The 14742-nt window shown below is 39.2% G+C and overlaps 3 protein-coding genes across 3 annotated transcripts; 2 read left to right on the plus strand and 1 right to left on the minus strand.

Annotated features, from left to right (window-relative positions):
* Nucleotides 1–753: 753 nt before the first annotated feature.
* LOC108362151 (uncharacterized) lies at nt 754–1788 on the plus strand. The gene is made up of 4 exons (XM_017615014.1): nt 754–953; nt 1017–1248; nt 1308–1410; nt 1490–1788. Exons 1-4 carry the CDS (start codon nt 855–857, stop codon nt 1761–1763), a joined length of 708 nt encoding a protein of 235 aa, XP_017470503.1. The 5' UTR covers nt 754–854; the 3' UTR covers nt 1764–1788.
* Nucleotides 1789–3703: 1915 nt separating this feature from the next.
* LOC108362152 (myb/SANT-like DNA-binding domain-containing protein 1) lies at nt 3704–4469 on the minus strand. The gene is made up of 3 exons (XM_017615015.1): nt 4225–4469; nt 4035–4165; nt 3704–3936 (listed from the first exon to the last, which is right to left on the minus strand). Exons 1-3 carry the CDS (start codon nt 4425–4427, stop codon nt 3902–3904), a joined length of 369 nt encoding a protein of 122 aa, XP_017470504.1. The 5' UTR covers nt 4428–4469; the 3' UTR covers nt 3704–3901.
* A 3336-nt stretch (nt 4470–7805) lies between these two features.
* LOC108362157 (uncharacterized) lies at nt 7806–12223 on the plus strand. The gene is made up of 2 exons (XM_017615020.1): nt 7806–8605; nt 8671–12223. The coding sequence occupies exons 1-2, from the start codon at nt 7806–7808 to the stop codon at nt 12221–12223; spliced, it is 4353 nt and encodes a 1450-aa protein (XP_017470509.1).
* The last annotated feature ends 2519 nt before the right edge of the window (nt 12224–14742 follow it).

Raw genomic sequence — 14742 nt, forward strand, 5'->3', positions numbered from 1 at the left:
GCAAGTAGTCATTTGGGAGTACATCCACTTGGAACTTCCTACTAACGAAAGAACCTGTGCGAGGCAAGAGGTACCAAAACAATAAAGTATATGTTTTATGTATATTTACGTATATATGTACTTAATTTTCCAGAATCGAGCTAGCACGTTTTGGGAAGTCGAGTTTCAATGCTGCGGAAATGATTTCTTCAAGCAAAACTTTAGATTGAAAAGACGGGCTTTCCAGAAATTGTGTAGCTTTCTGGATCACATTAAAAAGAAAAAAACCAACTTCCAGAATTCTATATGCTTGGGAAACGGGACCATTGAAGAGTGTGTTGATGGTTTTAAAAGCATTGGATTCCCTCAATGTTTGGGAGCGCTTGGTAAGCTTTTTCTAAAATTGTAAAACTGTGTATAAACAGCTACATATAATATTTTTAAGATGGATGCCACATAGAAATTCGACCTAGAACGGAAGAAGCAGTAGATTNAAAGCTTTTGGGTCTTTCTGATTGGCCGGAGCAGAAAGCTTTCTGATACAACTGTACGCTGAACTGGTTTTCAAACGAGTTAAATGATTTAACTGGTTCAATTTTCCAACAAGAATTGCATGCGATTTAACTTGTTCATGAACATGTTTTGTTCATTTAACTGGTTCAACCCCATTTAACATGTTTAGCTCGTCAATTTGAACGTAGTATTAATTTTCAAAAAAAGCAACTCTGCAACTTTCTTCTTTCTGACTAAATTTGGCATGCTTGTGTGCGGCACCATATTTGCCTAATGCAGCGTTCATGCTGACATTTAAAAGCACATTTATCAATTTCGAATATTGGTTTTTCGAAGAGTGTTCACGGTGCCGCATTTAGTTAATGTTCTGTCTGTTCTTGTACAAAAACGTGCAAGTAGTCATTTGGGAGTACATCCACTTGGAACTTCCTACTAACGAAAGAACCTGTGCGAGGCAAGAGGTACCAAAACAATAAAGTATATGTTTTATGTATATTTACGTATATATGTACTTAATTTTCCAGAATCGAGCTAGCACGTTTTGGGAAGTCGAGTTTCAATGCTGCGGAAATGATTTCTTCAAGCAAAACTTTAGATTGAAAAGACGGGCTTTCCAGAAATTGTGTAGCTTTCTGGATCACATTAAAAAGAAAAAAACCAACTTCCAGAATTCTATATGCTTGGGAAACGGGACCATTGAAGAGTGTGTTGATGGTTTTAAAAGCATTGGATTCCCTCAATGTTTGGGAGCGCTTGGTAAGCTTTTTCTAAAATTGTAAAACTGTGTATAAACAGCTACATATAATATTTTTAAGATGGATGCCACATAGAAATTCGACCTAGAACGGAAGAAGCAGTAGATTATATCAACTATAAAGGATGGTATTCGACAGTTTTACTAGCTCTTGTTGACGCAAGGTATTATACACGAACTTTTACTTGCATGTTTATACGAATAAGACGTCGCAGTGCATATATTTTTTCGTTTCTTTTTAAGATATCGTTTTCTGTATATAAACGTTGGCAGTCCCGGACGATGCAATGATTCCAAAATCTTTGAAAAGTCCAGCTTAAAGAGAGAGCTAGATAAATGTTCGCTTCTGAACTCAATGAGCACAAAATTAGGAAACTTTGATATACCAGTTGTCATTCTTGGAGACTCCGCTTTTCGTTTTTTTAAATATCTAATGAAACCTTTTCCATTCAGTTTGGATAAAACACCAGCGCAAAAAACTTTCAATTATCAACTTTCGAAATCACGTAGTCGTTGAAAATGCTTTTGGACAACTGAAAGTAAGGCAATTAAGCAACATAAAACTGGATTTTAAATAAAAACACTTAAAAGAATAACCTACATGCATGTGTATGTACAATTATAGGTTTCGTCGAATTGGAAAAGGCTTTGATAACAGAATTGACAATGCGAATTCCATTATAAAAACTTGTGCCTTGCACAACTTTCTGATAGCGGAAAATGACCAAGTTTCACTTTCTTGGCTAACTAAGCAGAACGCTAACGACAGCAGTAGAAGGCAGCCACAATCCGCGGATTTGCACCAAAGCCTAACAGAAGCTGAATCAATAAGGAATGCTTTCACTTCATACTTCAGTACGTTATTATCACATTTATTTCAGTTTAATTTTTTCATCTTAATATAAAGCCAAAGTGCCTTCATTCGGTTTATAAAATAAAAAATGTCAATCAAAAAAGGAAATATACATACATATGTACAGTGGCGAACAAAAGTATTGGCACAGTGAATTTTTCGCCATATATGCAAAGTTTTTTATTCTAATTTATTTTCGATAATTTTTTACAAAAATATAGTTCCTTTTACACCAGAAAACGTAATAATAAAATCTCTAAACTTTGTGCAAAACTCAGGAAAATTCTTTAAATTTGCACACTGATTTGCAACTTTTTATTAAGATTTTTAAAAAAATTCAAAGTATGCAGTTTTATAGCCCATTCAAATTTAGTATAACAAAGTGTAAGTTTAAAGTTGCTACAAAATCGCGTTGAATAAAAAGTTGCTAATTAGTGTGCAAATTTTATGAATTTTCCTGAGTTTTGCACAAAGTTGAGAGACTTTATTATTATATTTTCTGGTGTAAAATGAACAATATTTTTACAAAAAATTATCGAAAATAAATTAGAATAAAGAACTTTGCATATATTGCGAAAAATTCACTGTGCCAATACTTCTGTTCGGCACTGTATATTACATTGCAAATAAAGAGGTTCATATCACAAAATCTAGGCTACTACCATGATACAATAATTTTTAGAAGGTAGTTTCACTTCTTCTTCTTATCGGCCATGTTAGCTATCTGACAGAAAACGTGTTTCGTATTTTTTGTTGTACCAACTTTTTCAAAAAAAAAAATCCAGCTTTTGACGTTGGAAAAATAAAAGAAAGAAAAGCCAAACATGTAAGTAGAGAAATTTTCGAATATTTTGTAATAATTTTCTTCATAAAAAATTAACGGAATAGATGTAAGGACACAGCTATAAGAGCCACCGCACACCACAGACTTTATCGGCCGCCTATTTAAATGATAGGGCTCTCTTGAAATATGTACATGAAGATGTATGGAGGTGCGCACATTACACCAGCTTAATCGCTCTGACCAATAGGTTGTGGTGCAATGGAAAGACTAGCGAGCACATCTAAATTGGCCGCCGATAAAGTCCGTGGTGTGCGATGAATCTAATCCATTATAAACAAGAAATATTGCTGTCATATTTTCATTTTTATGATTTTTATTCATGTGATTAGCAGTGGCAAAAATGTATGTATAAAATAAGTATATTTATATTAAAAATTAAGTGATCAGTTATGAAACATATAAATCTTTACATGATCTGTTAAAAAATATCTAAAATAACAAGCGGTAATCCCCAAGTTCTATATCGTAGCAGTGGCCACATTGCTCGTTTGCCACAGACACGGTTTATGTCAAAAATTTTGAAGTGAAACTACCTTCTAAAAATTATTGTATCATGGCTACTACTTTCTTAACATAAAAAAAAATCACAACATATTTGATTCCATTTTCTTAAAGAGTAATTCTAAAATCTATAAAAAAAACAGTTCACTTCATTAGATTTTACATACTATTTCTTATAATCTATTAAATGTGTTAAAAAATTATTACATTCACAAGACTTACATACTATTCCTTAAAATCTATTTAAAAAATCTAAACACCATCCGTCAGTCTTTTCGCGTCTTTCTGCAGCTCCTGCATTGCCATCAGTTTTGCTTTTTCAAGTTCCACCAATTCTTCGTTTGATTTGGAAAATTTATCCATAGCTTCCGAAAAATTGGACTGGAGGCTTTCGCAGACCGTCACTAACCGATCCATTTGTTTTTTTCTTCCAGATTTGTCGGATGCTGAGGACGAACTAGACGGCAATGGTGATAACGGCGATAGCTGAAACTGAATTTTTACAATTTATGCACATAGATTAAGATAAAATGTAATAAATAGTTTTGCATCAAAAGCAAAGTATTTGAATGTCTTCCATCGACACTTACCTTCAAAACTTTCTTCAATTAGAGCCTCTACATTATTTATTGAGAAGCCACCAATTATTTGGTGCACCTGCTCATATAAAGGCCATGATGCAGGAGAGCCTCCTGTTGTTCCCATAGCTGTCTTGGCCCTTCTATGAAAAATGCGTACAAAAATACTTATTTTATTCTTTCTTGAAAGGATTAATGTTACCTATATTTCGCCGTCAGATTGTCAATCTTCATTTTAACTGATGAGGAGTTGACATTATAGCCCTGCATCTGCATTTCAGCCGCCATCTCTTGGTAAACATGGCTGTTTTTCCTAGGCCCCCTCAAATCATCCACTTTTTGCTGCCACAACTCCACAAACACCTCCTCTGCTGCTGCGGTCCATGGACATCTCGTTCGCTTCATATTTTTAATAATTTTTTCTTATTTATTTAATTAAAATCACAAAGAAAATTTGATGAAATGAAATGAAGCAAATTACGGCACAAATATCACAATATATGTATGTATACGCAAAACTGAATGTAAACAAATATGTATGTAAGTGTACACAAACAAGCGATGTTGCCACTCTTTTTTGCTACACTTTCTTCGAATCGTGGTGTTTTTTCGAAGATTACAGAGTTGCATTCGGCATTTAGATTCTTAATGCCAAAAATATATAGCATTTAGTTGCATTTAGGTAGAGAATTTTGTATGAGTAAATGTACATTTAGAGTAGCATTAGAGCTAAATGTGCTAAATGCAGCTTTAACGTTCAGCATTAACGCCCTATTAGGGATGCAAGTCAATAAAATACATCGACGTTTTTTCGATCTGATGCAACGAAATATTGCATCGATGCATCGATGCATCGTATATAAAAAAAAGAATATTTTCGATGCAGTGATTGAATTAAAAATATACAAGAAAATGGAACAATTGAACTTCGATAAACGTGGTGACGTGCAATAATGTCAATGGCGCATATTCATAGTCATATTAAGGGCCGTTTGCACCATGTCTAGTTAACGCTAACTGGAGGTACATCCTTCAGTTAAGCACGTTAACTGCTTTATCGATCACATGTTATATGATGGGTGTCGATAACGTCGATAAAGATGTTTAACTGGGAGTTAGAATTAACTAGACATGGTGCAAACGGCCCTTAGTACTCAACTAAGTCGAAACTATTCTAAGTCACAACTAAAGCTATTCATAATCGCCTTATGCAGCGTTTTTGCTGCATTTAAAATGCAACGTTTAGCACTTTCGAACATATGTTTTCGATGAGCGTTCATGCTACCGCATTTAGCAAATGTACATTTACGCGAGTTCGAAATCGTATGGTTTTGACAAACAGCCGTGTTCCAGTCGCTTATTCAGATCCGTATCTATTACGATCAATTCTCACGCAGAAGATAATGTGCAAAAACCCTACTGAAAAGGAAAAAATAAATTTTAAACCAAAAATTCAATACAAAAACTTGAATTGTTTTAACCATAACCGAACATTTGTTTGTGTATATATTCATTTGTCGGTGTTGTCAATTGAAATTTCCACACTTAATTAGGAAACAAAGCAAACAGAGTTGATCGCAATTTAATCCAGTTTTCTATCAGCATCATATCGATGTTTTGATTTGCATAACTTTTCTTTATCAAAATAATGTAAAATAATAAATGAAATCTCGATCGGCGATCACTGAAACGCAGCTAGCGACTGCATACTCGAAAAAGCAATGTTGCCACTGTCGGCAACACTGGCCACTCAAAAGGACATTTTCTATTACAACACAATGGCAACGCCATTCCCTTTTGAAACGATTTTCAACGTCAGCTCTAGTTATTAGTTTTCAAAGAAGCCGCGACAAAAACACCAATTGTAAAACGAAGCCGAACGAAGTCTAAGAACGAAAACTGAAAATTTGTCTGCTTTATATTTTTGGCCGCGAGCCATAGTTTTTGAATTTAGATATTCAACTTAAAATTAACTCCCTTGTTTCGTTTTTCTGACATACGTTTTTACAATTGTTTTATCGTGGTTGTGTGAAGCGTTTGTAGTTGCTTTATCCGCCATATTGCAACATACGCTTTTCAAGAGTCTTGATGATAACGCGTAACAAATCGAAGCTTACTGATATTGCTGCTCCAGAGGAAAGCAGCGACAATAGTTCGGAGGAAAGCCTGTTAGATTCAACTATAGTGAATATGCCTGACAACGAGGGTGCAACAGGTGCACAATCGCCACAGCCGCAAGTCAATTTATCTGAAACACAATTAGCTACATTACTACAGAGCATTTCATTTTAACGCCAATCTGTGGATGAGCTTCGCCAAGAGACTGGCCACAGCCGGGATGAAATGAAGGAACTCCGGGCCATAATAGAAAGTGAGGCTAGAAACGATATTCAAAATGCTGAGCTGCCACTTTCGCAACCGTCAATGACGCCACAGCCGCAGCCAGTGCCACTTTCGACGCCACCGCCGCAGTCAGCGGCATATACTCTGCCACTGCAACAGACATCAACATATAATTTGCCACCGCCGCAGTCAACGGCATATACTCTGCCTCTGTCACACACATCAACATATACTGCCCCACCGCCGCAGCCTGCAACATTTGGGATGCCACAACAACAATTACCGTTACTGACGTCGTCAACATCTTTGTCAGCGCCGCATCGTGCAACTACTCTTACGTTTTCTGAGGACTATGCGGAGAAACTGTACCCACTGCTNAGCCGCCATATTGCAACATACGCTTTTCAAGAGTCTTGATGATAACGCGTAACAAATCGAAGCTTATTGATATTGCTGCTCCAGAGGGAAGCAGCGACAATAGTTCGGAGGAAAGCCTGTTAGATTCAACTATAGTGAATCTGCCTGACAACGAGGGTGCAACAGGTGCACAATCGCCACAGCCGCAAGTCAATTTATCTGAAACACAATTAGCTACATTACTACAGAGCATTTCATTTTTACGCCAATCTGTGGATGAGCTTCGCCAAGAGACTGGCCACAGCCGGGATGAAATGAAGGAACTCCGGGCCAGAATAGAAAGTGAGGCTAGAAACGATATTCAAAATGCTGAGCTGCCACTTTCGCAACCGTCAATGACGCCACAGCCGCAGCCAGTGCCACTTTCGACGCCACCGCCGCAGTCAGCGGCATATACTCTGCCACTGCAACAGACATCAACATATAATTTGCCACCGCCGCAGTCAACGGCATATACTCTGCCTCTGTCACACACATCAACATATACTGCGCCACCGCCGCAGCCTGCAACATTTGGGATGCCACAACAACAATTACCGTTACTGACGTCGTCAACATCTTTGTCAGCGCCGCATCGTGCAACTACTCTTACGTTTTCTGAGGACTATGCGGAGAAACTGTACCCACTGCTGCCTTTTGATGGTAATCCAGAAGATTGGCCTTTATTTTTTGCCAATTTCACTGATTCGACTATTGAATTTGGGTATAACAACAAATAAAATTTGATGCGATTGCATAAAGCGTTGAAAGGCGACGCCAAGAATGCTGCGACATCGCTTCTTATCTATCCAAACGATGTGCCTAAAGCCATTGAGGAACTTCAGTTCAATTTTGGACGCCCCGACATGCTTGTACGGGTTCAGTTGGATAAAGTCAAGAATTTCCCAGTCATTTATGAGAATCGCCTTGAGCCTGTTTTTGAGTTTCTCTAATCGAGTGCGCAACATAGTTGCATTCTTTAAATCTGCCAAATGTGAACACCACCTAATGAATACAACACTTTTGGATCAACTAGCGACCAAAATGCCGCAATCGAAACAATATGAGTGGACGAAGTTTGCTGCCACCGTTTTGCCATTTCCTACGGTGGAGACCTTTTCGACTTGGCTCAGTGAACTCGCAAGGGCTGTGAGTCTGATGCCAATACATGCGCCAAATGCTCAACGTTTTTCGCAACCGTCGACACCGTTGGGTTTTCGTCAAGCTAATGCCAATAGCAATCGCCAACATGCCGCGTTGGGTGCAAAGGGAGTTTTGCACAACAAAGAGATGACATTTGATAATTCAAATATACCGTGTTTGCAATGCCAGCAAAGTCACAAACTGAGCAGTTGTCGCCAGTTTGCTGCTCTGGATATAGACGATAAGTGGAAATTTGTAAAACGTCACCGTTTATGTTTTTCGTGCTTGCAGGTTGGACACAGCCTGACCGATTGTTTTAAAAAGAAGCCATGTGGCATAAATGGATGCGTGCGCCTGCATAATCAATTACTTCATTCTGAGGCCAAGCAGCCTCCGAAGCCAGTCACGCCAAACAACGAAGAAAGGGAGCACATACTCAACTGCCGTGAAGAACGCTCTCTTTCACACCTTTTCAAGATATTGCCGGCCATTTTGTCAGGTCCACTAGGAAGAATTTCCGTTTACGCCATGTTTGACGAAGGGTCATCGATTTCGCTACTTGAGGAGAAGGTAGCCAACAGCCTAGGCCTTAGAGGAAACGCCGCACCACTCACACTGCAATGGTATGACGACAAGAAGACAACAGAGAAGTCACGTAAAGTAGCCTTGGCCATAAAGGGTCATGCGGAGAAGTCGTCAACGTATGATATAAAGAACATATGCACAGTCAAAAGCCTAAATCTGCCAACACAAACTTTCTGTCGAGATGGTCATTCACATTTGAAGTCGCTGCCGATAAAAATTACGATAATGTCAAGCCTGTTCTGCTGTTGGGTTTGGATAACTGTTTCCTTGAGGTGACAGAACATATTGTAGAGGATGGGCCATACAAACCCATCGCAGCCTTAACCAAATTAGGTTGGACCGCATTTGGTCCTACTAATTCACGAAGCAACGCCGAGCCACGTGTACTTCATCTGCGTGAGGGTCAAGCGCTTAAGGAGCTACAAAAGGTGGTCGAAGACTATTTTGCTGCCGACAGTTTTGGTGTACGAAATGCTGACATTGTGCTCGAATCTGATTCAGACGCCCGGGCCAAGAAAATTCTTGCTGAAACAACAAAAAACATCGGAAGACAATACGAAGTTGGTCTGCTATGGCGAGAAGAAAATGTAAATTTGCCTAAAAGTTATGCCATGGCCAAACAGAGGTTGCTCAACATTGAGAACAAAATGACACGAGATGCCGCCTTTGCCGCCAATTATAGAAGAGAAATCGACAAATATATCGCGAAGGGATATGCCCGATTGTTGGAGCCTGAAGAAGCTAACTGTGAAAGCCCTACCACTTGGTATTTGCCACATTTTGGAGTGGTGAATCCAAGCAAACCGAATAAGCTTCGCATTGTATTCGATGCTGCCGCCGCTACGTCGAACATATCACTGAACTCGGCACTCCTAAAGGGACCGGAGCACGCTCAGCCGCTTTGGACGATTATCGCTAAGTTTCGTCAGGGTGTTGTGGCTGTAGCGGGTGATATACAGGAAATGTTCTCGCAAGTCAGAATACGCGATGCCGATCAAGACTCGCAGCGATTCCTATGGAGGAATGGGTGCGTTTCAACGCCGATTCAAGTTTACCAAATGGTGTCGATGATTTTTGGTGCCGCGTGTTCACCATGCTGCGCTGAGCACGTGAAAAACGTCAACGCTGAAGGCCATATGGAGGCGATGCCCATGGGCGCAAACGCGGTTATCGAAAACACGTATGTTGACGACCTCGTCATTAGTTTCGACAGCACGCAAGAAGCCGAAGAAATTACTTTAGAAGCCATTCGCATTAATGCTGCCGCCGGGTTTAAACTTCGAAACTTCGTATCGAATTGCAAAAGTTTGGAAGCCAAGCTCAATAACGATGAAGTCGTCCAAGGAGAAAGCTTCAACTTGGAAAGAGGAAATAGTACCGAGAAAGTACTGGGAATGTTTTGGAACACAAACAAAGACACATTCGAGTTCCATTTCAAATTCCATAAAGTGCCAAAAGACGTTTTGGAATGTAAACGCCCACCAACTAAACGAGAGATGCTTGGAATCGTTATGTCGGTTTACGATCCGTTTGGACTCTTAGCTAATTTCATGATATACACCAAACTTTTATTACAAGCAACCTGGAAGATGCAAATAACATGGGATGAGCCGCTTCCGTATGAAATGCAAGCCTATTGGGCAGCCTGGTGGAAGGAGTTCCAACGTGTGGAACAATTTTCTACTCCCAGATGTTATTCACCGTTATTACCATCAGCCGATGATGTAGAATTACATGTTTTTGCCGATGCAAGCGCCACTGCCTATGCTGCCGTTGAGTATCTGCGCATGCAAAGAGGATGCGAAGTTGACGTCGCATTTGTTGCTGCTAAAACACGATGTGCCCCGCCAAAGGGTATGAGTGTCCCACGACTAGAACTACAAGCTGCCTTACTGGGTTGCCGATTGATGACTTCAATTGTCAATAGCCATAGCATTCGTATTAGGCGTACGATATTTTGGAGTGACTCAAAAACGGTCATCCTTTGGATTCGTTCAACTGAGCGCCGATATAAACAATTTGTCGCTCATCGAATTGCCGAAATTCTTACCAACACAGAACCATCACAATGGCGTTGGTTGCCCACGTCATTTAACGTAGCAGATGATGCTACTCGAATTGCAACACCCCCGAAATTTGAATTGCTAACGCGATGGACACTAGGTCCCAACTTTCTTCGCCAAAGAGAGGAGCTGTGGCCTAAAGAAGTGCCACTAACATCTGAGCATTGTCAATCTGAGGAGACACCCAACCGAATTCTCAACATTAAGCTAGGTGAGCCTGTGATTGATTTTACTAAATTTTCTTGTTACTTAAAGCTAGTGCGAACAATCGCATGGGTTTTGCGATTTGCACATAACACCCAGCCTGGTCAACATAAAAGAGGTGAGCTTGCCGCAACCGAGTTAGCGAAAGCCGAGAACGCCATCTGTCGCATCGTACACAACGAGGTGTATGCTGAAGAAATCCGCATGTTGCGCGCTGGATCTAATCTGCCGAAGACGAATAATTTGAGCCAATTAACGCCGTATATTGATAATGGCATACTTCGAGTCAAAGGACGAATTGACGCCGCATACTGTATTCCAATGACTGCGCGGCGCCCAGTCATAATGCCACAAAACCATCCGGTTACACACCTATTGATGTTGCACTATCATCAAAAGAGGCATTACCAAAACGATAAGCTAATTATAAACGAACTACGCCAAAACTTTTGGGTGCCTCATGCACGCGCTGTGTTGAAGCGCACCAAGAGAAACTGCCCGACGTGCATAATAGCACGCGCCAAGCCTGATGTACCGCTCATGGGTCAATTACCGCCCGACCGCTTAACACCGTTTCTCCGCCCGTTTAGTTATACGGGGATTGATTATTGTGGACCATTTTATGTAGCTGTGGGCCGCCGTCGTGAAAAGCGCTGGATAGCCTTGTTCACTTTTCTAACGACACGCGCCATTGACCTAGAAGTCGCTGAAGACCTATCAAGTGATTCATTTCTAATTTGCCTCAGAAATTTTATGAATCGTCGAGGCACGCCTGTGAAGATTCGAAGCGACAATGGAACCAACTTTATCGGAGCCCAGAAAGAGTTAACAAAGGAAAATCGACTATTTGACGTCGCCGAGATTGAACGTCAAATTGCGAAGGAGCGCATTGAGTGGACATTTAACTGCCCAGCTGATCCAAGTGCTGGTAGCTGTTGGGAACGATTAGTCCAATGCGTGAAACGCTTGTTGTCAAAGGTGCTACAAGAAGAGGCGCCGCGACTTGAAACGTTTCGTAGTGTTGTCATCGAAGCGGAGAACATTGTAACCAGCCGCCCTTTGACTGATTTGCCGCTAACCGCTGAAGAAGACGAGCCGCTGACACCCAACCATTTTTTATTGGGGTGTCTCAACACAACGCAAATGCCGACCGAAGAAGAATTCAAAATATGCTTGCGAAAGCAATGGAGAATTTCGCTAAATTTGAAAGACAAATTGTGGAAGCGCTGGGCAGTGGAATATTTGCCACAACTGTTGCAACGCTCTAAGTGGAGGAATGAGGTGCCACCACTGAAGACTGGGCAACTTGTAATCATTTGCGATTCAAATATGCCGAGGAGCCAGTGGCGAAAAGGTATCGTCGAAACTGTTTTCACCGGCAAAGATGGAAAAGTGCGCACCGTTGAAGTTCGCACGAGCCATAGTACTTTACGTCGACCTGCCAGCCAGTTCAGTGAATCCCCTTAAGGATTCACGGGGCGTGGAATGTCGGCAACACTGGCCACTCAAAGGGACATTTTCTATTACAACACAATGGCAACGCCATTCCCTTTTGAAACGATTGTCAACGTCAGCTCTAGTTATTAGTTTTCAAAGAAGCCGCGACAAAAACACCAATTGTAAAACGAAGCCGAACGAAAACTGAAAATTTGTCTGCTTTATATTTCTGGCCGCGAGCCATAGTTTTTGAATTTAAATATACAACTTAAAATTAACTCGCTAACTTGTTTCGTTTTTCTGACAGCCACTTTTTCTCATTAAAGCATGTTCGAATCGTGGAAATTTTGGAAGATCACAGGGTTGCTTTTAGCATTTAGATTGTTAATGCAAAAATGGAGTTGCATTTAGGTGACGAATTTTGTATGGATAAATGTACATTTAGAGTAGCATTTAGAGCTAAATACGCTAAATGTGCTTTTACGCGTAAGCAAAAACAGTCCATAAGCAAAACAGCACATTAGTTTCGACTTTTCTGGCTAAGTACCAACTTAAAATTTAGTTTCGGCTGCAGCTGCAACTAAGTCGTAACTAGGAAGAAGTATTTTATCAAATTAAGTGAAAACATACGAAATATGTAAAAATTAAGTTGGTAGAGGGTGATTTTGATAATATTGAATAATCTCCAATTAAAATTTACAAAGATCGATCAATTTTAATCGGAAGATGAAGTTAAATGCGTATTACAATTCGAAAAAAGCTACAACACAATTTTATAATTGGAATAATTTAGATAAATTTTCAAATAATAAGTCAGTTTCACGCTACTTCTTTTAAAGTAATGGGCTGTTTTTGCTTACGCGTAAAAGCACATTTATCTCTAAATGCTACTCTAAATGTACATTTATCCATACAAAATTCGTCACCTAAATGCAATTAAATGCAACTCCATTTTTGCATTAAGAATCTAAATGCTAAAAGCAACCCTGTGATCTTCCAAAATTTCCACGATTCGAACATGGTCTAAAGAGAAAATGTGTCAACATTGCTTTTTCGCGTATGCAGTTGCTAGCTGCGGTTCAGTGATGGCCGATCGAGATTTCACTTATTATTTTACATTATTTGGAAAAAGAAATGTTGCACGAATTCAACATCGATATGATAGTGATCAACTCTGTGGGTTTTTTGTTCCTATTTAATTTAGGATATTTCAATTGACAGCACCGACAAATGTAAATATACACAAACAAATTTTCGGGTATGGTTAAAACAATTCAAGATTTTGTATTGAACTTTTTGTTTAAAATTTCTTTTTCCCTTTTCAGTAGGGTTTTTTGCACATTATCTTCTCTGTGCGAATTGATCGTGATAGATACGGATCTGAGTAAGCGACAGGAACACGGCCGTTTGTCAAAAGCATACGGTTTCGAACTCGAAAAAGTATGTTCGAAAGTGCAGTAAATTTGTGCATAACATTTAGATATCTACTATTTGTATGTTTCACAGCATGCTTTCGATAAACATCGACTTCACATCACTGCGGTTGTTCTGGCTATTTCACACAATTAACAAAAAATTATACCTTATTCTTTTGCATAATCATACAATGAAAATAATAATTACATAAACTGATGATCAAACTTGATATTATTTAATAATATCCAAAATATCGTAAAGAAAAATTGATACATTTTCACACTCGTTTGCTATATCGTAAACTAAGATGCTTTATGATCTTAAAACTGTATCTAACACTTGGTTTTCATTATGTGAAAATTAACTAACAGCTTTTCACTTGGGGTCAAATACATACATCATTAAAACTGATCAAATCTAGATATCACAGTGCATGTCAAAGACTGTCGTCAAATTTTGGAGTAAGGCAATTGACATTCCGTTTTCATCACTGATGTCAAATGTGATGTGAAATTTTTGGCATAAGTCAACAATCTCAGCCGTTTAGCTATGGACAAACCAAAAATCGAAAAAGTTCGAATAAAATCGAATTTGCACTACCAAATTTCGAATCGAATAATCGAATGGTTGGACAATGTTCGAAATTCGGAAAAAGTCGAATTTCAACCCCCCACTACCCATACCTTGTTCCGATACAAGTAAATACGAGGATGTACTCGATACTTTTGTTTCGATACCAACTATTTTTTTACTCGATACCAACTATTTTTTTACTCGAAAGAAAAGTACTCGATATGAGCAAGTGCTATATCTTGAAGGTCATATTTTTCTAAGGAAGAAACTTTGCACAGCCTCGATTTTTTATGAAAAATAATTGCTTTAAGCAGTGCCACCGCTAAAATCTTAGGTGTGGATATATTTTTACATAGTGATACTCCAGCAAAGTGCAAGCAATACTTTGAAGCCGTAAAGTTTTGTGGCAACCTTTCAAAGGTTGAATTTTTTTGAGTAATCGTATTTCTTCTAACGTTACTAATGAACAAATATACATATTGACAGCTGAGTGGAAGATCGCGCTATCTCGGCAGCCAGTTCGAAAACGCCCCATCGGAAAATTTTTCAAGAACGCCTTA

The sequence above is a fragment of the Rhagoletis zephyria genome, unplaced genomic scaffold (assembly GCF_001687245.7).
Source record: "Rhagoletis zephyria isolate East Lansing unplaced genomic scaffold, Rhagoletis_zephyria_1.1 Rzeph_scaffold_00951, whole genome shotgun sequence".
NCBI classification, from domain to species: Eukaryota; Metazoa; Arthropoda; class Insecta; order Diptera; family Tephritidae; genus Rhagoletis; species Rhagoletis zephyria.